Here is a 25,157-nt window from a genome sequence, read left to right as displayed (position 1 = left end):
TTTTGTTTAATATATTTTCACATCTTTGCTGGGTTTGATGCCTTATTTACTGGTAATGGTTCTTGCTGATGTTTTGATGGCTGATACTTTCTGACTTTTCAGAACGTAAGTCCAGATCAGATGGATGAATGACAAGCCATTGTACAAACCTAGTAGTTTAGATTAAAAATTGGATTATCTACGTGGTATGTGAAAATAAACTTTTTAAGAGAGGAAAGGAAAGATGAGATAGACTGCAATGGTAACTATATTTTAACAAAATAAAGAAAATTTCCCTGTGTTAATGACTAGGCTGAATTGCCTTCATTTTTCCATTCTGATAAATTATGTAAACTTTAGAATTACTCCCTCCCTTAGTCAACCAAAAATAGAATCTCATAAGCATAACTGTGAAGGAATTTTGAAAAATAATATGTTGCTATATAAAATGCAATCAACATGATGATAGTATTGTTATGATTTTAAAAGTCTCATGTTATGTCTTGTATGTTTAGTCAGTTTATAAATATTTCTGAAATGGATTCTTCCTTTTATTAAACATTTCTCTAGGCCTTAATGTCAAGTCGTACAGTTTCTCATTCTTTTTTCTTTACTTATTGTTTCTAACCTTGAAATTAAGATTTATTTCCTCAGATAAAAGTAGTAGACTTTTATTTGACATCATTCTGTTAACGAAAAGGCTGATAGTACCACTGAGATGATGGTTTCTGTCCCATGTAGTCAATCTTGAGCAGTAGCTGCTGAAATACTTAGTTTAAAAATCAGAATAAGTATTTCTTTTGAATAATAAAACTTGTTACTATTGAAAGATTGAAATTAACATATCTAGAGCAGCCAAGAGAACCAGCTAATGTGCCATCGAATGATAAGGGAAAACTAATCCCTGAGTTTTTAAGTTTACTGATTCTTCCTTGAGTAAATGCATAGTTATAAATATAAATAAAAAGGAAATGCAGTATAGTACATTCAAAATAAGGAATAATCTATATAAAATGTAGATATGCTCTTCTAAAGACATACAGTGTTTAAAAAAAAAAAAAAACTCCTAACAATGCCGCAATTTAGAGATGGAAAATGCCAAAATTCGTTATATTATTTCTATGTACAGTTCTTGACATCACTCCATTTTTTTTCCTGGTTTATTATAATAAAAGTAAACTGAAATGATGACTAGGCTAACCTACTTGGAAGAAGAGAAGATAGTAAAAACATAAATGCAAAGCAGGATAATAGGAGATTGACTCACTAAATTAAGATTGGGAATCTGTCACTGGTTAGTTTATTAAGTCTATTCACTTTGTTTCTTTTACAGCATCTTGCATGATGTTCTGTATAAATAGGCACTCAAAAACTTATAGACCTACATCCTGGGAAAGAATTATTAAAGGTTTTCTGTGTAAATAGTGTATTTTCTCTTATAATTATATTGTGTTTACATTTTTCTTTCCCTTGAACTTGTGCTTCTTTCTTTAGTCTTTCTTTCTACATTATCTATAATATTCTCAACCATTCTATATAATCTTTCTGTTTACTAATCTTTTGGGAAGTAAATTATACAATATCTCTGAATATGGAAAGATAATGCTCACCATAAAGATTTCAGAGTTTAGATATAAAATATAGTCAGCTATGAATGGTGAATTTTGTAGACATGAAACTTGATGCCCATGACAGGTGAACCGCAATCAAAATACAGAACATTTTCATGGCCCCGTAGAAATTCCCTTTTACCTATTGCATACAACTTCTTTCCATCCCCAGCTGCAGGCAATGAATTTTTTCGGTTATGCTAGATCAGGGTTTCTTAACCTTGGCACAATTAGTAATTCTTTCTGGTGGAGGGCGGTCCTGTGCATTGTAAGATATTTAGCAGCATCCTTGGCCTCAACCCACTAGATAATAGTAGAAAGACCCCCACGCCCAACCCCAGTTGTGACAGCCAAAAATGTCATTACTAAATGGAGGCAAAACTCTGTCCAGTTGAGAATTTCTGCTATAGATTAGTTTTTCCTGTTCTAGAATTTCATACAAATAGATTCTTAAGAGATGATTCCTTGTTCCTGGCTTCTTCCTCACTGCATCGTGGTTTTAAGATTCATCCATGTTGTTACATTTACCCATAGCTTGTTTCTTTTTACTGAATGATATTCTGGTATTGATAAACCATAATTTATTCAAACATCCACTTGTTATGCTTGTGGGGTTTTTTTTTTCAGTCTTTAAAAATAGCTACCATTTAGTCTCTATCTTCTAATTTTATCATCTTGTTCCCTTCTACACTGTTCTTTTTATTGATTTTTATGCTGGTTATGGGCCACATTTTTTTTACTTTTACATCTGGTGATTTTTTAATTTGATATTTGACATTATTAATTCCACATTGGTTAATGCTGAATTTTGTTGTCTTCCTATATAGAGTATTGGATTTTTTTTTTTTTTTTTTGAGTGGGGAAGTTCAGGTAGTTAAATTACCTGTGTATCAAGTTGATTTTTCAAAGCCTTAGTTTTTTTTTTTAAAATGAGTATAAAGGTTGCATTTATTCTGTGGCTAATTTAGCTCTATTGCTAAGGCATAACCTTTCTAGCACTTCTGCTAAAACTATGGTAGTTAAATAGGACTTTCTACTCTTTTTTTTTTTTTCACTTAAATTGTGGTAACATTCCCCGTTGTAACCACTTTCAAATGTACAATCCAGTGATATTAATTGCTTTCAAAATATTGTGCTACCATTATCACTATCTATTACCCCAACTTCTTCATCATCTCAAACAAACTTTGTACCATTAAACAGTAACTCCCCCTCCACAACTTTCCCCACCTCTAGTAACCTGTAATCTGTCTTTTTCTATGATTTCCTCATTTATTCAGCTCAAAGGAGGAGAAATCATTGATAGGTGGATTTGGGAGAAGGAATGAAAATCTTGGATTGGTCTACTTCCAAGCTGTATTTTCAAATTAGTCTCTCTTCAGGTTGTCTTCCCACTTTTAACAAAACAGTTAGGAGAGGTCTTTGGCTGTCTTTCTTTGTCTGTGACTGAATACATGTTCACTTCATGGGAGATACTGCAAAAACTATTCAGAAACGTATTGAAGCCATGGTGCCTCATTTAGCTGTTTCTGTTCTAACACTGATAATTGAATTTCATTTATCTACTTCTTAGCTGGTTGCGAAATGTGAGGGGAAATGAAGGAATTAGTACTGGTCTCCTCAAATTGAACAATAATACAGAAATACATATTTTCCAATTAACAGTATATCAAGCTAGTAACTATTTTTAATTGTGAGGAATACAAATTGAAAAGAAATACACACACTCTCACTGATTGCTTCGGGAAATAGTATCCAAGAATATAAAGTGTACACTGAAGCCATCTCTGTAGGATTCTTTACTTAGTCACTATGTTTCCAGCTCAGCATTTCAGCTTTGCCTCAAAATCAGATTTCACTTCTCTAAACTGGGCCCTTTAGTTGAACCCTCCTCCAACTGGATAAATTCAGGTACATTCCATATCTGCCACTTCAGTCTTCTTTACAATTTTAGTAAAAAAAGAGATGTTGCAGAAGCAAAACGGAAAAGCAGTTATAAAAGGAGAGAGACAAGAAAACTAAAGAATGGTGCAGAAAAAAAGACACAAAATTTAGAAAGGTGGTGCAGAACAAAAGGAAGGAGGGAGACGTTAATGGAATTTATTTATAGCATGTGATTTCTGAAAAGGCTTTGGGCATCTGTTTGAAGGAGGTAGTAGTGTTTTCAATTATTAAAAAATTATTAGAGAAGTTACCAGTTTACAAAGAACAATCATGCATAAAGTAGAGAATTCCCATATACCACCCCACCACCAACACCTTATATTGGGTGTTTTGGTTTGGTAAAGCTGCTGGAATGCATTATATCAGAAATGAGTTGACTTTTACAATGGGTGTTTTTCAGTTTGCAAATCTGCAATTCTAAGGCCATGAAAATATCCAAATTAAGGCATCAATAGGATATTTTCTAATCACATTCAGATACATATTTCAGTGTTGTTAATTGCATTCACAGTATTGTGCTACCATCACTTTATTGTGCTACTGTCCATTACCTAAACATTCCCATCATTCCAAATAGAAACCGTGTACATTTTAAGCTTTAGTTTCCCATCCCCTCTCCCCACCTCTTCCCATGATAATCTGTATTCTAGATTCTTACTGTATGAGTTTGCTTATTCTAATTGTTTCAAGTCAGTGAGACCATACAATATTTGCCCTTTTATGTCTGGCTTATTTCACTTAACATAATGTCTTCAAGGTTCATGCATGTTGCCACATATGTCAGGACTTCATTCTTTTTATAGCTGAATAATATTCCATTGTATGTATATACCATATTTTATTTATCTGTTCATCAGTTGATGTGTACTTGGGTTGCTTGTATCCCATAATGGCAATTGTGATTAATTGTGAACTGATGTCACTGTGGGCATTAGTGTTCAAATATCTATTCAAGTCCCTGCTTTCAATTGTTTGGGTATATACCAAGTAGTGGGATTGCCTGGTCATACAGTAGTTCTGTATTTCGCTTTCTGAGGCACAATCAAAATGTCTTCCACAGTGGCTGTATAATTTTACATTGCCACCAGCAGTGAATCAATGTCCCTATTTTTCCACATCCTCTCACTTGTTATTTTCTGTTGTTTTAAATAGCAGCCATTCTAATGAGTGTGAAATGATATCTAATTGTGGTTTTGACTTGCATTTCTCTGATGGCTAATGATATTGGGCTTCTTTTCATGTATTTTCTGCCTGTTTTTCTGTCTCCTTTGGAGATATATCTGTTCAGGTCTTTTGCCTATTTTTAAACTGGGTTATTTATCTTCTCTTATTAAGTTGAAGGAATGCTTTATGTATTCTGGATTATCAAACTTTTATCAGATATTTGGCTTCCAAATATTTTCTCCCATTGTGCAAGTTGTTTTACTTTCATGATAAAGTCCTTTGAGGCACAAAAGTTTTTAGTTTTAAGGAGATCCCATAATCTATTTTTCCTTAAGTTGCTTGTGCTTTGGGTGTAACGTCTAAGAAACCATTGCCGTACTCAAGTCCTGAAGATGTGCCCCATTGTGTTCTTTTAGAAGTTTGATAGTTTTATTTCTTATATTAGTCTTTGATCTATTTTGAGTAGTTTTTTATATGGTGTGAGGTGGGGGGTCCCTTTTTTTGTGCGTGTGCAAGTGGAGATACAGTTTTCCTAACATCATTTGTTGAATACACTAAACTTTCTAAATTGAGTGCTCTTTTGCCCCCTTGTCAAATATCAATTCTCCATAAACATGAGGGTTGGTGTCTGAACTCTCAGTTCAGTTCCATTGGTTTATATGTCAGCCTTTGTGCCAGTACCATGTTGTGTTGATTACCTGTGGCTTTGAAATAAGTTTTGAAGTCAGGTAGTGTGAATCCTCCAACTTCTTTCTTCTTTTTCAAGATGGCTTTACCTATGTGGGGTCCCTTCCTCTTCCATATAAATTTGATGATTGACTTTTCCTTTTCTGCAAAAGAGGTTGTTAGAATTTTGATTGGGATTGCATTGGATCTATAAATGGCTTTGGGTAGTATTGACATCTAAATATTTAGTCTTCCATTCCATGAACATGGAATATCCTTCCATTTATTTAGGTCTTCTTTGATTTCTTTGAACAACATTTTGTAGTTTTCTGTTTATGAGTCCTAAACATGCTTGGTTAGATTTATTACTAGGCATTTGACTATTTTAGTTGCTGTTGTGGATGGAATTTGTTTCTTGATTTCTTCTTCTGATGGTTCATTACTTTTGCATAGAAACTCTACTAATTTGAGGGTATTGATCTTATACCCCACAATTTTGCTGGGTTATTTTAACTCTAGAAGCTTTCTTGTGGATTTGTCAGGGTTTTCTGTATATCATATAATATGGAAATAGGGAAAGTTTTACTTCTTCCTTTCCAACTTTGTTGCTTCTATTTATTTTTCTTGCCTAATTTGTCTGGAAAGAACTTCCAATACAATATTAAATAACAGTGGTGATGATGGACTTCCTTGTTTTGTTCCTGATCATAGATGGAAAGTTTCAGCCTTTCATAATTAAATAGGATGTCAGCCATGGGTTTTTAATATACATCCTGTGTCATGTTGAGGAATAGTCCCTCTATTCCTGTTGTCTGTGTATTTTTATCATGAAGGAGTACTGTATTTTGTCAAATTTTTGCATTGAGGCGATCATTTTTTGGGCCTTCATTCTATTAATGTGGCATATTACATTAACTGATTTTCTTATGTTGAATCAACCTTGTATACCAACGATAAATCCTACTTGGTCATGGTGCATAATTGTTTTAATATGCTGTTGGATTTGGTTTGCTAGTATTTTGTTGGTGATTCCTGTTGCACCTATGTTCGTAAGAGATATTCATCTCTGGTTTTCATTTCTTGTGGTATTTTTATCTGGCTTTGGTATGAGGCTGATGTTGACCTCATAGAATAAATTACAGAATGCTAAACAGAATTGGAGTTGTTTTTTGGAATGTTTGGTAGAAATCCCCTGTGAAGGTATCTGGTCCAGGGCTTTTCTTTGTTGGGAGGTTTTGGTTACAGATTCAGTCTCTTCATTTATTGGGGTCTTCTGTTTCTTCTTGAGTTAATGTTGATAGTTTGTGTGTTTTTAAGTATTTATCCATTTAATCTAGTTTATTTAACTTATTGGTGAGCAGTTATTCATAGTATCCTGTTAGGATCCTTTTTATTTCAGTGGTGTCAATAGTAACATCACCCTTTTCATTTCTGAACTTTGGTATTTGTATCCTCTCTTTTTATTTCTACATCAGTCTAGCTAATTTCTCAATTTTATTGATATTTCCAAAGAATTAACTTCTAGTTTTGTTATACATTTATTTCTGTTGTTTTTTGTTGTTGTTGTTCTCAATTTCATTTATTTCTACTTTAGTCTCTGTTATATCTTTCCTTCTGTTTGCTTTGAGGTTAGTTTGCTGTTCTTTTTCAAGTTCCTCCAGGTATGTCATTAAGTCCTTGATTTTAGCTCTTTCTTCTTTTTTCTTTTCATGGGTCTTTCTTCTTTTTAATGTAAACATGTAGAGGTATAAATTTCCCTCACAGAACTACCTTCACAGCATCCCATAACTTTTGGTATGTTGTGTTTTCATTTGCATTCACCTCAAGATACATCCTTATTTGTTTCATTTCTTCTTTAACCCACTGGTTTTTTTTGAAAAATCTTCACACATGTACATTCCATACATGGTATACAATAATTGGCTCACAATATCATCACATAGTTGGTGTATCCATCACCATGATCATTTTTTCAAACATTCGCATCACTCCAGAAAAAAAATATAAATAACTAAGAAAGCACTCATACATACAATGCTCCTTACCCCTCTCTCTCATTGATAAGTAGTATTTCCATCTACCCAATTTATATCGCCCTTTGTCCTTCCTATTATTTATTTGTTTTTATCCTTTCTTTTTTATTTACTCACCTGCCCATCCCCTGGAGAAAAGGAACATTAGACACAAGGTTTTCACAATCACACAGTCACATTGTAAAATTTATATCTTTATACAGTTGTCTTCAAGAATCAAGGTTACTGGAACACAGCTCAACAGTTTCAGGTACATCCCTCTAACTACTCCAATACCCGATAAACTAAAAAGGAATATCTATATAATGCATAAGAATAACCTCAAGGATACCCTCTTGACTCTGTTTGAAGTCTCTACAGCCACTGAAACTTTATGTTGCCTCATTTCTCTCCTCCCCCTCTTAAAAAAATTTTTTATTAATTAAAAAAAAAGCAATTACAGGAAAGAAACACAAACATTCTTAGTATATGCTCATTCCATTCTACATATACAATCAGTAATTCACAATATCATCACATAGTTGCATATTCATCATCGTGATCATTTCTTGGAACATTTGCATCAATTCAGAAAAAGAAATAAAAAGACAGCAGAAAAAATAAAACAAAAACAGGAAAAAAACAAAATTTTACATACCATACCTTTTACCCCTCCCTTTCCTTGATCACTAGCATTTCAAACTAAATTTATTTTAACATTTGTTCCCCCATTATTTATTTTTATTCCATATGTTCTACTCATCTGTTGACAAGGTAGATAAAAGGAGCATCAGACACAAGGTTTTCACAATCACAATCTACTTAATGCGTAAGAATAATCTCCAGGATAACCTCTTGACTCTGTTTGGAATCTCTCAGCCAAGACACTTTGTCTCATTTCACTCTTTCCCTTTTGGTCGAGAAGGTTTTCTCAGTCCCTTGATGCTGGGTCTCAGCTCATTCTAGAGTTTTTCTCAGTCCCTTGATGCTGAATCTCAGCTCATTCCAGGATTTCTGTTCCATGCTGCCAGGAAGGTCTACACCCCTGGAGGTCATGTCCCACATAGACAGGGGAAGGGTGGTGAGTTTGCTTGTTGTGTTGGCTGGAGAGAGAAGCCACATATGAGCAACAAAAGAGGTTCTCTTGGGGGTGACTCTTAGGCCTAATTTTAAGTAGGCTTGACCTATCCTTTGTGGGGTTAAGTTTCATATGAATAAACCCCAAGACTGGGGGCTCAGCCTGTAGCTTTGGTTGTCCACACTGTTTGTGATAATATCCAAGAATTCTACTTGGGGAGGTTGAATTTTCCCCCGTTCTCACCATTCCCCAAAGGGGACTTTGCAAATACTTTTCCACTCACTGATCAAATCACTCTGGGATTTATCAGGGCATCACACTGGACAAACCAACAAAATCTCATGTCCTACCCAAGGTTCCATGTACTTCTGTTGTTCGACCAATTATCTACATAAGTTATATTAGGAGATGCACCAGTCAAAATATAAATTTTGTACCAAATAAACATTTTTTGCTTTAGTCTCACACATAGGTTGAAATTTTAAAATATTAATTAACATCTATTTACAGCACCCTGCAGTAATGACATTCCTTTGTTCTTTCTTGTGCAAAAACATTCTTTTAAATTTGTACATTTAGTCATTATCATTATACACTCTAGGCATTCCCAGATTATACTGTCTCAATTTTTATCATCTATCTTTCTTTGTGATTACATTTATGCCCCCAGCCCTCCTCTCTCTATCATTCTCCCACTCAGCTTCATTCAGTGTTTTAACATAATTGTATTACAGTTAGGTAGTATTGTGCTGTCCATTTCTGAGTTTTTATGTTCAGTCCTGTTACACAATCTGTATCCCTTCAGCTCCCATTATCCAATATCTTACCCTACTTCTTATATCCTGATGGTCTCTGTTACCAATGAAATATTCCAAGTTTATTCACTAATGTCAGTTCATATCAGTAAGACCATACAGTATTTGTCCTTTTGTTTTTGGTTAATCACATTCCGCATAATGTCCTTAAGGTCCATCCATGTTGTTACATACTTCATAACTTTATTCTGTCTTACAGCTACATAATATTCCATTGTATGTATATGCCACAGTTTGTTTAGCCACTCCTCTGTTGATGGACATTTGGCTGTTTCCATCTCTTGGTGATTGTAAATAATGCTGCTATAAACATTGGTGTGCAAATGTCTGTTTGTGTCCTTGCCCTCATGTCCTTTGAGTAGAGACAGCATATAGATGGGTCCTGTTTTTTAATCCATTCTGCCAGTCTATGTCTTTTGATTGGGGAGTTTAATCCATTTACATTTAGTGTTATCACTGCACGGATAGTACTTTCTTCTACTATTTTGCCTTCTGGATTTTATATGTCGTATCTAATTTTCCTTCTTTTTACCTTTACTCATAGTCTTCCTTTCTACACTCTTTTCCACACCTCTCTCTTCTGTCTTTTCATACCTGTCTCTAGTTCTCCTTTTAGTATTTCTTGCAGAGCTGGTCTCTTGATCACAAATTCTCTCAGTGATTTTTTTTGTCTGAAAATGTTTTAATTTCTCCCTCATTTTTTTTTTTTTATTAACGGAAAGAAAGAAAAAAAAGAAAAAAAAAGAAATTAACACAACATTTAGAAATCATACCGTTCTACATATGCACTCAGTAATTCTTAACATCATCACATAGATGCATGATCATCGTTTCTTAGTACATTTGCATTGGTCTAGAGGAACTAGCAACACAACAGAAAAAGATATAAAATGTTAATATAGAGAAAAGAAATAAAAGTAGTAATAATAGTAAAAAACAACAACAAAAAAACCCTATAGCTCAGATGCAGCTTCATTCAGTGTTTTAACATGATTACTTTACAATTAGGTATTATTGTGCTGTCCATTTTTGAGTTTTTGTATCTAGTCCTGTTGCACAGTCTGTATCCCTTCCGCTCCAATTACCCGTTATCTTACCCTGTTTCTAACTCCTGCTGGACTCTGTTACCAGTGACATATTTCAAGTTTATTCTCGAATGTCGGTTCACATCAGTGGGACCATACAGTATTTGTCCTTTAGTTTTTCGCTGGACTCACTCAGCATAATATTCTCTAGTTCCATCCATGTTATTACATGCTTCATAAGTTTATCTTGACTTAAAGCTGCATAATATTCCATCATATGTATATACCACAGTTTATTTAGCCATTCTTCTGTTGATGGACATTTTGGCTGTTTCCATCTCTTTGCAATTGTAAATAACGCTGCTATAAACATTGGTGTGCAAATGTCCGTTTGTGTCTTTGCCCTTAAGTCCTTTGAGTAGATACCTAGCAATGGTATTGCTGGGTCGTATGGCAATTCTATATTCAGCTTTTTGAGTACCCGCCAAACTGCCTTCCACAGTGGTTGCACCCTTTGACATTCCCACCAACAGTGGATAAGTGTGCCTCTTTCTCCGCATCCTCTCCAGCACTTGTCATTTTCTGTTTTGTTGATAATGGCCATTCTGGTGGGTGTGAGATGATATCTCATTGTGGTTTTGATTTGCATTTCTCTAATGGCCATCCCTCATTTTTGAAGGACAGTTTTGCTCGATATAGAATTCTTGGTTGGCACTTTTTCTCTTTTAATGATTTAAATATATCGTCCCACTGTCTTCTTACCTCCATGGTTTCTGCTGAGAAATAGCACATAGTCTTATTGGGTTTCCCTTGTAGGTGATGGATTGCTTTTCTCTTGCTGCTTTCAAGATTCTCTCTTTCTCTTTGACTTCTGACATTCTGATTTGATTTGTCTTGGAGTACGTCTATTTGGATCTATTCTCTTTTGTGTATGCTGCACTTCTTGGATCTGTAATTTTAAGTCTTTCATAAGAGTTGGGAAATTTTCAGTGATAATTTCCTCCATTAGTTTTTCTCCTCCTTTTCCCTTCTCTTCTCCTTCTGGGACACCCACAACACGTATATTCGTGTTCTTCATATTGCCCTTCAATTCCCTGAGACCCTGCTCATATTTTTTCATTTTTTTCCTTATATTTTCTTTTTCTTGCCAGATTTCAGATGTTCCATCCTCCAGTTCAATAATTCTATGTTCTGTCTTTTGAAATCTACCATTGTAGGTTTCCATTTTTTTTTCATCTCTTCTAGCATGCCTTTCATTCCCATAAGTTCTGTGATTTGTTTTTTCAGACTTTCAATTTCTTCTTTTTGTTCATTCCTTGCCTTCTTTATATCCTCCCTCAATTTATTGATTTGATTTTTGGTGAGGTTTTCCATGTCTGTTCGTATATTCTGAATTAATTGTTTCAGCTCCTGTATTTCATTTGAATTGTTGGTTTGTTCCTTTTACTGGGCCATCTCTTCAATTTTCCTAGTGTGATTTGTTATTTTTTGCTGGCATCTAGGCATTTAATTACCTTAATGAGTTTATTCTGGAGATTGCTTTCACTTCTTTTACCTAGGGTTTTCTTGCTGGATGAATTTCTTATCTATCTGTTCTTTGACATTCAGTTCAGTTTTATCTGGACCTGAATTTTATTTAACAGAGGAGAATTTTTCATTCCTTGTTTTCTTGTTTCTTTCCCTGCTTGTATGGTGCCTTCCTCCCACACACACACTTAGAAGGGTCTACATAGGTATTATAGACCCCAGCCGGATTTTCCCAGACCAAACTGGCCTCCTAGCAGGAGAAAGGAGTCACCTGCATCAGTTTTCTGTGAGGGTGAGACCCAGCAGGTTGAAAGACTTTCCCGTGAAGTCTCTGGGCTCTGTTTTTCTTATCCTGCCCAGTATGTGGCGCTTGTCTGCCTGCGGGTCCCACCAGCAAAAGATGTTGTGGCTCCTTTAACTTTGGCAGACTCTCCCTACTGGGGCATGGTGGAGACAGAGAATAGGTTATAGGCTGGTTTTAATGGCTTCAAATTACCAAGCCCTGGTGTCTGAATTCCTTGAGGGAGGGATGCCACCTGAGCTGGGCTTCATCCCTCCCCTGGGGAAGGCACAGGCTCCAGATAAGCTCCCAAACGAGCTTGTTTCTGCTTATGCCTGGGGCAGTTGCAGCCTGAGCAGCCCCACTGCTGTATTCAAAGGCAGTCAAGCCTTTGTAGAAACACAGCCACAAAAACCTCTGTTTCCTTCTTTTTTTTTTTCTCTTTTTCCGTCAGCCCTGCCGCCTTCACTCACGCCGGGGCAAAATGAGTGACCTCTGCTTTGACCAGGTTCACCTGAGCTGGGGGCCTATTTTTAGTAGTCAGAATTTGTGAATTAATTCCACACTTGAAGCTTAGTTGTGCTCAGCCCCTGCTGCTGGTAAAGTCTCTTTCCTTTCCCCTCTGGGAAGCAGCCTGTGGGAGAAGGGCGCTGGCCACCACAGCTTGTGGAACTCATGGTTCTGGGGGGGGCTCGCAGCTGGTCCAGCTGGTCCACACTGGGGTATGCTGTGTGTCCGGTCACTGACATAGTCCCAGTTTCTGGTTATTTAGTAGTTGTTCTGGAGGACGAACTAAAATGCGCACATTGTTAAGCTGCCATCTTGCCCTGGAAGTCTCCTCCCCCTTTTGTTAAGAAGACTTTCTCAGACCCTTGATGCCAGGTCCCTGCTCATCTTGGGATTTCTGTCCCACATTGCTGGGGAGATTTTCACCCCTGGGAGTCGTCTTCCACATAGGGGGCATGGCAGTGAATTCACCTGCCAATTGGCTTAGGGATAGAGAGACCACATCTGAGCAACAAAAAGTTTCTTTGGGGTGACTCTTAGGCCTAATTTCAAGTAGGCTCGGCCTAATCTTTGCAAGAATAAGTTTCATAAGGGCGAAACCCAAGATTGAGGGCTTGGCCTATTGATTTGGTTATCCCTACTACTTGCGCAATATCAGAAATTCATAAAATGGGGAAGTTGAATATTTCCTCCTTTCTCCCCAGTTCCCCAAGGGGCTTTGCAAATACTTCTTTATTCACTGCCCAAATTACTCTGTAATCCATTGATTTTTTTTTGCGTTGGCAGGCACTGGAATCAAACCTGGGTTTCTGGCGTGGCAGGTGAGAACTCTGCCTGCTGAGCCCCTGTGGCCTGCCCCCATTGGTTTTTTTAAGTGTATGTTGTTTAATTTCCACACACTCATGAATTTTGAATTTCTCTCTCTGTTATTGATTTCCAGTTTCATTCCATTGTGGTTGGAGAATATGCATTATATGTTCAGTATATTTGTACTTGTTTAGAGTTGTGTTGTGAACCAACAAATGGTCTATCCTGAAGAAATATACATGTGTGCCTGAGAAAAATGTGTATTGTGTTTTTTGGGTAAGGTGTGTTTTATATATCTGTTAGATCTAGTTGGTTCAGAGTATCATTCAAGGGTTGTACTTCCTTTTTGATCTTATGACTAGGTGTTTTATCCACTACTGATATTTGTGTATTAAAGTCTCCTACATATAGAATTGTCAGTTTCTCCCTTCAAATATGTCAGTATTTGCTTCATATAGGTTCATATGTATTTGTAATTGTACATCTTCCTATTGAATTGTCCCATTTATCAGTATATAATCGCCATGTATGTCTCTCCTAACTGTTTTTTACTTAATGTACTTTTTTTTTTTTAACCTGTATTAGTATAGCCACCAAGTCCTCTTCTGGCTACTACTTACATGGCTTTTGTGGGTTTTTTTTTTTGTATTTTTCATCCTTTCACCCTCAACCCCCTTGTATCTTTGAATTTAAGGTGAGTCTCTTGCAGATAGCATATGGTTGTATCATTGCTATTTTATCCATTCTTCCGATCACTGCCTTTTGACTGTAGAATTTAATTCATTTACATTCAAAGTCATACTGATAATGGAGGACTTTCTTCCATCATTTTAATAATTAGCCTTTGCATATCTTACAGCTTTATTGTTCCTCACTGATGTTAATGCGTTAATGCATACTTTTATATTTATTTGATTTTTTGTGTTGTACTATGTTGAGTTCTTTCTCATTCTATCTGTATAAATTTTCCATGCTCTCTTTGTGAAGTTAAACCATTGGGTTAAAGTTTAACATACTTAATATATAACAATCATATTTGGTTTGATACCAACTTAATTTTAATAGCATACACATATACTTTTCCTATACCCTTCTGTCACCCCACCATCTTTCTTTTTGGCTCTTGTTACCGTTTGTATATTTGTACATTGTATGTTCTGAAACATGGATTTATCATTACTTATTTTGCGTTTGCATTTTAGCACCGGTAGGAAGCTACATGTGGAATTAAATACCAAACAAATCCTACAATAATGCTGGCGTTTGGTTTCTTTTCCTGCTCATCTTTATTTCTTTATGCTGCTTTGAACTACTGTCTAGTGTCCTTTCCTTTCCATCTAAAGAACTCCCTTTAACCTTGCTTTTAGGGTAAGTCTAGAAGTAATGAACTCTCTCAGATTTTGTTTATCTGAGAATCTCTTAATGTCTCCGTCATTTTTGAAAAAGTGTCTTGCTGGATATTAAACTCTTGGTTGTTGGTTGTTTTCTTCTTTAAGGTATTTCAAGGCACTGTCTTCTTGCCTCCATGGCTTCTGATGAGAAATCAGCACTCTATCTAATTGGGACTGCCTGGGATGTAACATGTTGCTTTTTTCTTTCCTTGTCTTTTTCGTCTGATAGTATGATCAATGTATGGCAGGGTATACTTTTCCTGTTTATGCTCTTTGGTGTCTGTGGGCTTCTTGGATATGTATAGTCACATGTTTTGTTTTATTTGGGAATTTCTCTGTCATTGTTTCTTTGACTATTCCTTCTGTCCTTTACCCTCTTTCTTCTCCTTCTGGGATGTCCATAATGTATCTATTGGTGTGCTTGATGGTGTCCCAGAGGTACCTTAGGCTATTTTTGCTTTTACTATTCCTTTTTCCTTTATGTACCTCAGCCTGACTCATTTCAAGTGTCTTATCTTCAAGGTCGTTGCTTTTTTTTCCTGCCATCTCTAGTCTGCTCATAAAACTTTCCTAGGCATTATTAATTTCAGTTATTGAGATCTTCAACTCCAGTAGTTCTGTTTGGTTCCTTTTACAAATTTCTTTCTCTTTACTAAGAGTCTTGTATGCCTTGTCATTGTTTTCCTGATATCTCTTAGTTCTTTCTGCATATTTCTTTTCATTTCCTTGATCATTTTTAAGATCATTTTTTCAAAGGTCTTTTTTGGTGTATATACTTTTCTTCTTTCTTAGTGTTTTCTCGATTTTTATCCTCTTCTTTGGATGTGCTGTCATTTCGTGTTTATTTATCTTGTACTCTTGTTGCACACCGTACATTTCAATACTTTAAAATGTTAGCTCTGTGATTTAGTTCCTGGGATGACTGTTTCTTAGTTTCGTAACCAACTGTTGAAAAGACAGAGATTTTCTTGAGATTCAGCCCTCTTGTAAGGAAGGTCTGCCCATGGTGAATGTAGTGTGCAGAATTTTCTGTCTTTCCAGGCTATTGTCTTATCCTGGGATTTTGCTTGTTAATTGCTTTGAAGTTACCCTGTTTGTAGTAGTTTGGTTGTACCCTGTTTCCTGGAAGACAGCTCTCCCTCTCCGGGTGTTTGAAGCTGGAGGCTTTTGTCGCAGCCTATCTGCCTCTGTAGTTTTGTACTTTTCTTTTGTTGTTTCCAGCTGCTGTAGGGCATATTCTGGGTGGAGGGCACAACAGAGAGAACTTTTCCCAAGTTGGTCTTTCCTAGCAAGAACAGTGACAGTGTCCCATGAAAGGAACGACGCAGACTGGCTCCAAATTTTCCTGGGAAAGGGATCCAGAAGGGTGCCAAGAGCTTCTTTGATGGCTTCTCAAAAGTGAGCTTTCCCAGCCTGCCCTGCAAATACAGCCCTTCTCCTAACTGTCTCTGACAGTCCTGAGGAAAAGCAGCATCATTAAGTCTTCACCACACTGTCTCTGCCCTGAGTGGGTTGAAGCAATAACTACCCTCAGAGCGGGTCCTGAGTTACCTGAATTTGCTAATCAAAAAGCCTTATTTAATGATCAGCCATGCCCACTCTTATTCTTGGAAAGAGGAGTTTTATGTCCCTTTCTGTCACCAGCAGCTACCCTGGGGCTGGACCTACAGTGGTCTACTGCAAGCGTGGGAGATTGAACAAAGTAGCCGCCTTGTAAAGAGAGTAATTTACTGTTCTTTACTGTAATTTATCAAACACTTCTTCCCTCTCTTTCCTGTATAATGTTGCATAATGTTATTCTGGCCTTTGTAGTTTCAAATAGTTGTTTCAGACAATTCTTGCCTGTTTAGTAGTTGTTTCCGTTGAAGGACTGAGTTCTCAAGCTCCCTCCTCCACGGGTTTCCCACAATTCTACCAGTAGCAGTGATTTTAAAGGACAGGGTAGAGATTGGAGACGCTGGGAGACCATGTAACTTGCATCCTTACACAGGAAATAAGTAACAAGTCTCACACAGGTAAAAGAGAAAAATAGAGAAGGAAACAAAAATGGAAAAAGCCTTTGTTTGCATTTGCAGCCATGGGGACACAAGTGATTCATATTAGGTGCTAGGTAGTTTGTTCTTGGGAAATAAGTAATGTGGATATTTTAAATAGTAACAATAAAATTTAGTTTCATTGTTGTTAAAGCAAGACTTTTACCTAATTCATATCAAGATACATTTGATATTAAAACTTTTGTTAGTAATAACTTAAAATTTTCAACAAAATTAAAATTAATCACTTATGTTGATATTTCTTGAGGTTGGATTAAAGATTTTGAGGCCTTTATTATTAAAAAAATCATTTTTCCTTTATTTAATTAATTTAATATTTTTTCCCTAGTTATTCCTTTTCATTGGGGCTATGTGTGAAATGCTTCTTTATCATTCTTTTCTTGCTATTCAAACATAATGTATTAGCTTTATACAGAATTACATTTTTCAACAATGGAATACTTTTGCTATTATTTATGTGTATATTTGTGTGTGTGCATATGTTTAGTATATATATATGTGCCTATGTTTATGCGTTTGTTTGAGACACTATGCATACAGTTTGACATGAGTTTTTTTGTTGACTTTATGTCCCAAATAGGGAAATATTTATATAAATTATAGTTTTATATAATTACATACATATAATTTTATGTAAGATAATCATGAATACTGTGTAAGGGCATATAGATTTATTTTTAGGACTGAAAAATCCTGAAATTTAGATCAAAAGATTGGTGTATATACCTTCATTGCATGCTTATTGTAACCCATGTGTTACTTGTACTTTACATGCATGTAAGTTTCATGAGAGTAGTGACTTTATTTGTCTTGATTATTATAACCAGATAGTATCACCTCCATACATATTTTTGAAAGGATTTTTACAAGTCATGGAAGGAAAAATGAAAGTAAAATCACTCTGTTATGATAGAAAGATTATTTGTCTTATTTTTAAAACCTGGAGAAATATAGACTAGCTGTCTTTATTATAATTTTATTCATTTTAGGGAAAAACAAGAAAGAATTAGTTGAAACCTTCTTTAGCGTCAGGTTGTCCGCTAGTATGTTCCTGGTGGGATTTAGGTAAAGAGTCTAAACCAAAGTGTGAAGATGTCTCAGATTGCTTGTGTCCTCATTGCTAGGTAGAGCTTAGGTCGATGTATTTCAGAGTGCTAGCATTCTCAATCCTCATCTTCAGGAAATGCAGTCAGGCCTTTGACCCTGTAATTTCAAGATGTACTTGTCCCCTTTTAATTCCACAAATATCCTTCAAGAAAAGTTATGAAGAGAAAGGTACAAGTTCTTGTGACTACTGCTCTCTTCAGACTCTTCTGGAAAATAAGAGAATTTCTTTTTTTCCTTAATTACCTTGACTTTATCTACATGTGTGATAATACTTACATACAGTTCTATGTCTACATACATGTATATCCTTTTTAAACATTTAATTTCTTATTTTATTTATTACCCACTGATTTTTCAAAATAAACAATCTCATGGAATAAATAACTTCAAAGCTACTTGATTAAATGGAAGTTGCTATGGACTCATGAACTTACTTCAAAGGAAGAAAAGTTATCTTTTAACCATAGATATTCTTTCAGCACCATTCATTATTTTCAGTAAGATGTTTTTTAAGAAGCGGGAATAAATAATTGACTAGAGATTTTTTACATTCATGCTTTCTTTCTGCTTAAATAAAAGAATAAAATTGCACCTGACTGTATACAAGAGTAAGTGTTATGTTCATTCATGTTAATATATTTAATGAAACCTTGAGATCCATACCATCTCTTAAACCAGATTCCCATAATGAATTCTGTTCATACTAAGATGAAAGAATAGTAAAAAATCATGGTGTTAAAATTAATAATCCATTTTATGGCTTTTAATAAATCAATAATCCATTTTATGAGCTTTTAATAAATGTGGAAAGGTACAATCGATGGGTATAGAATATAATTACAGAAAAATTATTTTCCCTTGAAATAAATATATATATATATTGGAATTTATAACTTTACCTACTTAACATTAAGACTTATATTTCAGTGTATCTAACATATCCTATTATAATGTTACAATGTACTATCTTTCTTAATTAGATAATGAACTTGTCAAGCTTTTATTATGCATCAATATTTCTGATAAACAAACTGAATGGATAGAAAACTGCCGGGGACAATTCTGCAAAATGATGAAGACCAGACCTGATATAATCAGTGGAGCAGGTGAGTGCATTGTTTTGTTTTGTTTGTTTTCTTTTGGTGCAAATTGTATGAATAGCAGTTGTACTTCCTGAAGCTTAGTATTGCTATATCCAGAATACCATATGATTCCAAGCTTTTTTGAAATGTCTAAAAGGTCTTAGTAAGAAAAGCTGGAATACTGTTCTACCTTTGCCTAAGCAACAGTTTGCTTGGTTTAACCAGCTGTCATTTGAATATACCAAAGACTATCAACACTATGTATTGGTATTCTAAATCCTATGTGCTAATTTAATATTCTCTGTCTCATACCATTTTGAGACATGTAGAACTAACATTAAGTATAGTTCACTGAGCTATATATAAGTTCCCTATAGCTTGTCCTACTGTGTATTAGGTTTAGAATATCATAGAAATATGAATTTCCTGTCGAGATTTAATCTGAATTGACATGAGCTCAACTCATAGAAATGGCTTTTATTTTATTTTTACTTACATTAATGAAATTCAGGAATGTCTTCGAACATTTTGCATCTATTCACTGTTCCAACTGTTAATATCCTGACTTGATTCAAAAAGTGTTTCTGAAATATGTATCATGTGTATTCAGTCATGTACTGAAAATGTTACAAAGTTACTTTGAAGGATGATCAGATAAACTGGTTCTTCCTTTTATATAAAGATTTTTACAACAGAGAAAATACCTACCTTTTTCTCATGGTTTATAAAATTACCTTCATTCAGAGGATGGGCTAGGCTCCTGGCTCCCTTTCTAGTTCATAGCTTCCCATAGCTCCTTACTCACTTCAGCACTTCCCAAGCCTGTTTTCAGAGACGTAGCGACATCCTTACTATATGATACTTTTAAAAACGTTATCTTTCCTTAGCTTTTATACCAGCTCTCATGACTTAAAATTGTTTTGAAGGAATGTTTGTTTAGAAGTTCACCTAGACATGTAGTAAGTAAGCTCCTTTGAAATGATTCATGATAAAATTAACTAATAAATTACCTAAATGGAGAATTTTGCTTCCATAATCAGCATCTTATGTATAATTGCTGATATATACTTTTCAATTATATCACATTATATTGGAAATACATCAATATTCCTTGAAAAAATACAAGGAATAACAATAATAATAGTAGTAGTTATGTAAAAAAGAGTGTCACCATGTTATTAGGATTTAAAATACCTGTCTTCATGATAAATGGTTTTTGATGTTGAACTTTATAATCTGATAACATCTGTGTTAGTTAGATTCAGTTGTCAACTTGGCCAGGTGAGCATACCTAATCTTGTTGCTGCGGACATAAGCCAACCATACGTGAACCTCATCTGTTGCCAATTACATCTGCAGTCGGCTAGGAGGCGTGTCTGCTGCAATGAGTGACGTTTGACTTAATTGGCTGGTGCTTAAATGAGAGATCGCAACGTAGCACAGCCTAGCAGCTCGGCATTCCTCATCTCAGCACTTGCAGCTCAGCCCAGGCCCTTGGAGATGGAGGAAGGAATCACCCCGGGGAAAGTTGTTGGAACCCAGGGGCCTGGAGAGAAGACCAGCAGAGACCATCCTGTGCCTTCCATGTAAGAAAGAACCTCAGTGGAAAGTTAGCTGCCTTTCCTCTGAAGAACCAACAAAATAAATCCCCTTTTATTAAAAGCCAATCTATCTCTGGTGTGTTGCATTCTGGCAGCTAGCAAACTAGAACAGATTTGGTACCGGAGAGTGGGGTGCTGCTGCGGTTTGCAAATGCCAGATCTGTTGGAACTGTGTTTTGGATGGCTAAGGGGAAGACTTTGGAGGAACTGTGAGGAGACTGATGGAGAAGTCCTGGAGGGCTTGAAGAGACTGTTGGTGTAAATGAAACCACCGCCAATCTTGACAAAGGAGGACACAAAAGGGAGAGATTGGAGTTTGCAGAGTGAGAACCATGGAAGTTCGGGTCTGAAGCCAAGAAACCTCGGCCAGGAGAGTGGACCCACCTGTATGTGTGGAGAGGGTGAGTTTACCCTGAAGGGCGAGGATGAGTCTCCCCTCTCATTGCAGTGGAATAGTTGTGCAGCCTCGGGCCTTGGAAAAGGCGTAGCATGCTCCTTGGGGGACTGGGAGAGCCTGGCTGCCACCATGTGGAGGGGTTGAGCGTGTGCCCCAGAAATGGCAGAGAGCCCAGGGGTGGCCCTGATGCCTGGAGAGAGTGGAGCCCAGAGGTGGTCTCCTCGATGTTTCCCGAGGTTGATTTGGAAAGAGGCCGGCCACTGCATAGGCCCTTGGAAGGGGTGGGACTGCCGCTTTCTACAGCCAAAGGATAAATGACTTTCAGACTTGGAAATCTAATGGTGTTTGCCTGCAGATCTTCCTTCCAATTTCTCCCTATGGAAACTGTCCTCCTTTGCATATTGGCACCGGACTTATTTTGAGATTCACAGGTCCACAGCCAGAAGAGAATATTTTGCACCTGTTTAAGGTGATGTGAGTAACTGCCAAGTTGACATGTGGTAGTTAGATTCAGTTGTCAACTTGGCCAGGTGAGGATACCTAATCTTGTTGCTGCGGACATAAGCCAACGGTACGTGAACCTCATCTGTTGCCAATTACATCTGCAGTCGGCTAGGAGGCGTGTCTGCTGCAATGAGTGACGTTTGACTTAATTGGCTGGTGCTTAAATGAGAGATCGCAACGTAGCACAGCCTAGCAGCTCGGCATTCCTCATCTCAGCACTTGCAGCTCAGCCCAGGCCCTTGGAGATGGAGGAAGAAATCACCCCGGGGAAAGTTGTTGGAACCCAGGGGCCTGGAGAGAAGACCAGCAGAGACCATCCTGTGCCTTCCATGTAAGAAAGAACCTCAGTGGAAAGTTAGCTGCCTTTCCTCTGAAGAACCAACAAAATAAATCCCCTTTTATTAAAAGCCAATCCATCTCTGGTGTGTTGCATTCTGGCAGCTAGCAAACTAGAACAACATCAAATGGACATTTTTATAATAACAGCATCTAGTCTATTTATAATAGATTATCCCCATATTCTTATCTTTGAAATCTTTGCAGTCACTTTCTGATTGAATAAGGACTTCTTAAAGTATAGGCAGATATATAGCCTATATTTTATAAGCTGAAGATTGTCTGCATATTTCCCAGGATTTAATTTGTTCCGAAGTGGGAAAGATTATGGTATGTTAAGCTCTATTTTTCACCAGAATCATGAGCTAGTTTTAGAGTGTTTTGAAAATTATTTTAAAATAGTTTTGAAATTATATAAATAAGATATACCTTTCTGCAGTCCAGATCGCTATATAATTTTATGGAGTTTTCTTTTTATCTCATATATTCCAGATTGGTTGCTTAAACTGACAACCTAGATTCCTAGATAAAATGCCAGTAGGCACAGATTTTAAAAAGTCCCAATGAAAGCCTTCTTTCAGCCAAAGGATCAGGAAAGAGCAGCCTAAGAAGTGGGAAAACTGAATGGCTACTCTACCCCAACCAAATACCACAAAAATCTCTACCAGCAATGCTCAGACGGGAACCTAGATTTTTATCCCCATCTGACAGTAACAAGGTGTCCCTGCCCTTCCCAGCTAAGATGGTATTAGATGAAGTCTAGTGGGGACTCAGGGCTTTAACTACCACCTAGGTATTGAGGCCGCCTTCCCACCTTGCCAACGCAGGACATGTGAGTTGCAATAATGAAGTACCTCTGTCCCTCCCATCCAAGGTGATATGAACAGAAACCTAGTGGGGAGCCAGGACTCCCACATCCGCCCAGTAATAACAAGTAAGTCTTCCTCCCCAGGTGTCAACAGAGGCCAAGTGGGGAACCTGAACTTCAATCCTCCTGGTAGTTTAAGCATTGCCTTCTTCCTTGGCAGTAGCAGTATTGGATAGATGCCAGCTAAAACACTGTATTTAAATAAGACCTAGAGTCTCATAATGTAATACCCTAAATGTCCAGTTTTCAACAGAAAGTCATAGGTGCACAGAACCAGGAAAATCTCTTTTGAATGAGAAAAGACAACAAATGCCAACACACAGTTGAGTTGATGAAGATGTTAGAATTATCTGATAAGGATTATAAAGTTGCCAACATAAGGGTGGTTCAGTGAGTAAATTATAATGCACTTGAACCGGGTTTAAAAATAGAAAGTGTCAGCAACGAAATAAATATGGTAAGCAAAGAAATAGATATTGTCAGCAAAGAAATAGAAGATATAAAGGAGACCCGAAAAGAAATTTAGAACCAAAAAATATAATAATTAAAAAAAAAAACCCTCAGTGGATGGCCTCAGTGGCAGATTTGAGGGACAGAGGAAAGAATAAATTTGAAGATAGAACAATAGAAATTGCCAATAAGAATAACAGACAGGAAACATGGGAAAAAAAAGAGAGCGTCATGGACATGTGGGACTGTAACAAAAGTTCGAATGTGTAATCCGAGTCCTAGAAAGAGAGGAAAAAGAGGGTGGGGTTGAAAAACATGAAGAAGTCATACCTGAAAACTCATGAAATTTTGCTAAAAAGCATACACCTGTGGATTCAATAATCTTAGCAAACCCCCAAGAAATCTGTACCGATGTGATATAGTCAAACTTCTTAAAATTAAACAATGAAAAAGTATTTTGAAAGCAGCAAGAGGAAAACAACTTCTTACTTATAGGGAAAAAACAACACAAATTACAGTGGATTTCTCATGAGAGAAGATGAAGGTCAGAAGGAAATGGCGTGACATTATTTGGGCACTGAAAGAAAAGAACTGTTAACTTCAAATTCTATATTCAGTGAAAATATTATTTAGGAAAGAAGAAGAAATCAAGAGATTCTTAGATGATGGAAAACTAAAAGAATTTGTCTCTAGTAGACTTACCCTAAAAATATGGCTAACAAAATTTTTCTAAACAGAAAAGAAATGATAAAAGAAGAACTTGTAATGCTAGGTGGGGAAAAAACAACAGAAAGAGTCAAACCATGAGTAAATACAACAGACTGTCCTTCTCTTCTTGAGTTTTCCAAATTATGTGTGATGGTTGAAGCAAAAAAATATGCCTCATATGGTCTCATTGAATATAGAGGAAATATTAGGACAATTATATTATACATTGGTGAAGGTAAATGAACATAAAGGGTGATAAATTTTCTGCCCTTCCCTCAAATTGGTTAAAGGCCAACACAGTAGACTGTGATATTATGTATATATAATGTAATGCCAGAACAACCATTTTTAAAAAGCTCCACAAAAAGGTATACTCAAAACACTGTGGATAAATCAAAACAGAATTTTAAAAACTGTTCATGCAAGCTCCAAGAAGAAAGTATGAAGAAAATAGTGAAACAACAACAGCAGCAACAAAACAGAGACCAATAGAAAATTAAAATAAATTAAAATGGCAGATTTAAGTCCTAACAGGTCAATAATTATATTAAATGTCTCTGGCTTTAATATACCAATTAGAAGACATAGATTGTCAAAATGGACTTTTAAATATGACCCAATTAACTGTGTCCTATCCACACGAAACTTGCTCAGTGGCTGTCCTGGACATTTACTCCAGAGAAATGAAAACTTATATCTACATGAAAACATATGCATGATTGTTCATAGCAACTTTATTCATAATAATCCAAACTGGAAACAATCAAAATTTCTTTCAATAGGTAAACAAACTCATTAAACAAGTATTCCAATGGAATATTACTTGGAAATCAAAAAGTATAAACTGTTGATATGCACAACAGCTTGGATGGAGCTCAAGGACATTATGCTGGGTGAAAATCCAGTCTCAAAATGTTATTTACTGTATGATTCCATTTATATAAAATTCTCAAATTATAAAATTATAGAAATGGAAAACAGATTAATGTTATCCACGGGATAGAGTTGTTGAGAGGTAAGGTAGGTAATAACTTTAAGAGGAGGACAGGAGGGATGTTTGTGGTGATGGAATTTTTCTGTATCTTGTAGTGGTGACTACACAAAATACACATGTGGTAAAATAGCATAGAGCCATCTACACAGTTTCGATTTCCTGGTTTGATATTGCACTATAGTTATGTAAGATGTAACTCTTGTGGGAAACTGGGTGAAGGATACAGCAAAAATATCTTTCATTAATGAAAG

The 25,157-nt window shown here is 36.1% G+C and overlaps 1 protein-coding gene across 5 annotated transcripts in view; it reads left to right on the top strand.

Moving 5' to 3' along the window:
* TBC1D32 (TBC1 domain family member 32) overlaps positions 1–25,157 on the top strand; it is a 325,899-nt gene that overhangs the window by 214,513 nt on the left and 86,229 nt on the right. For all 5 annotated transcript variants that reach the window (XM_077162779.1, XM_077162778.1, XM_077162776.1 and 2 more), the window contains one exon: positions 18,947–19,072. In XM_077162779.1, coding sequence (XP_077018894.1) covers positions 18,947–19,072 — 126 coding nt within the window. The remainder of the gene's footprint in view (positions 1–18,946; positions 19,073–25,157) is intronic.

The sequence above is a fragment of the Tamandua tetradactyla genome, chromosome 5 (assembly GCF_023851605.1).
Source record: "Tamandua tetradactyla isolate mTamTet1 chromosome 5, mTamTet1.pri, whole genome shotgun sequence".
In the NCBI taxonomy this organism is placed as follows: Eukaryota; Metazoa; Chordata; class Mammalia; order Pilosa; family Myrmecophagidae; genus Tamandua; species Tamandua tetradactyla.
This window is presented reverse-complemented; position numbering and strand designations above follow the sequence as displayed.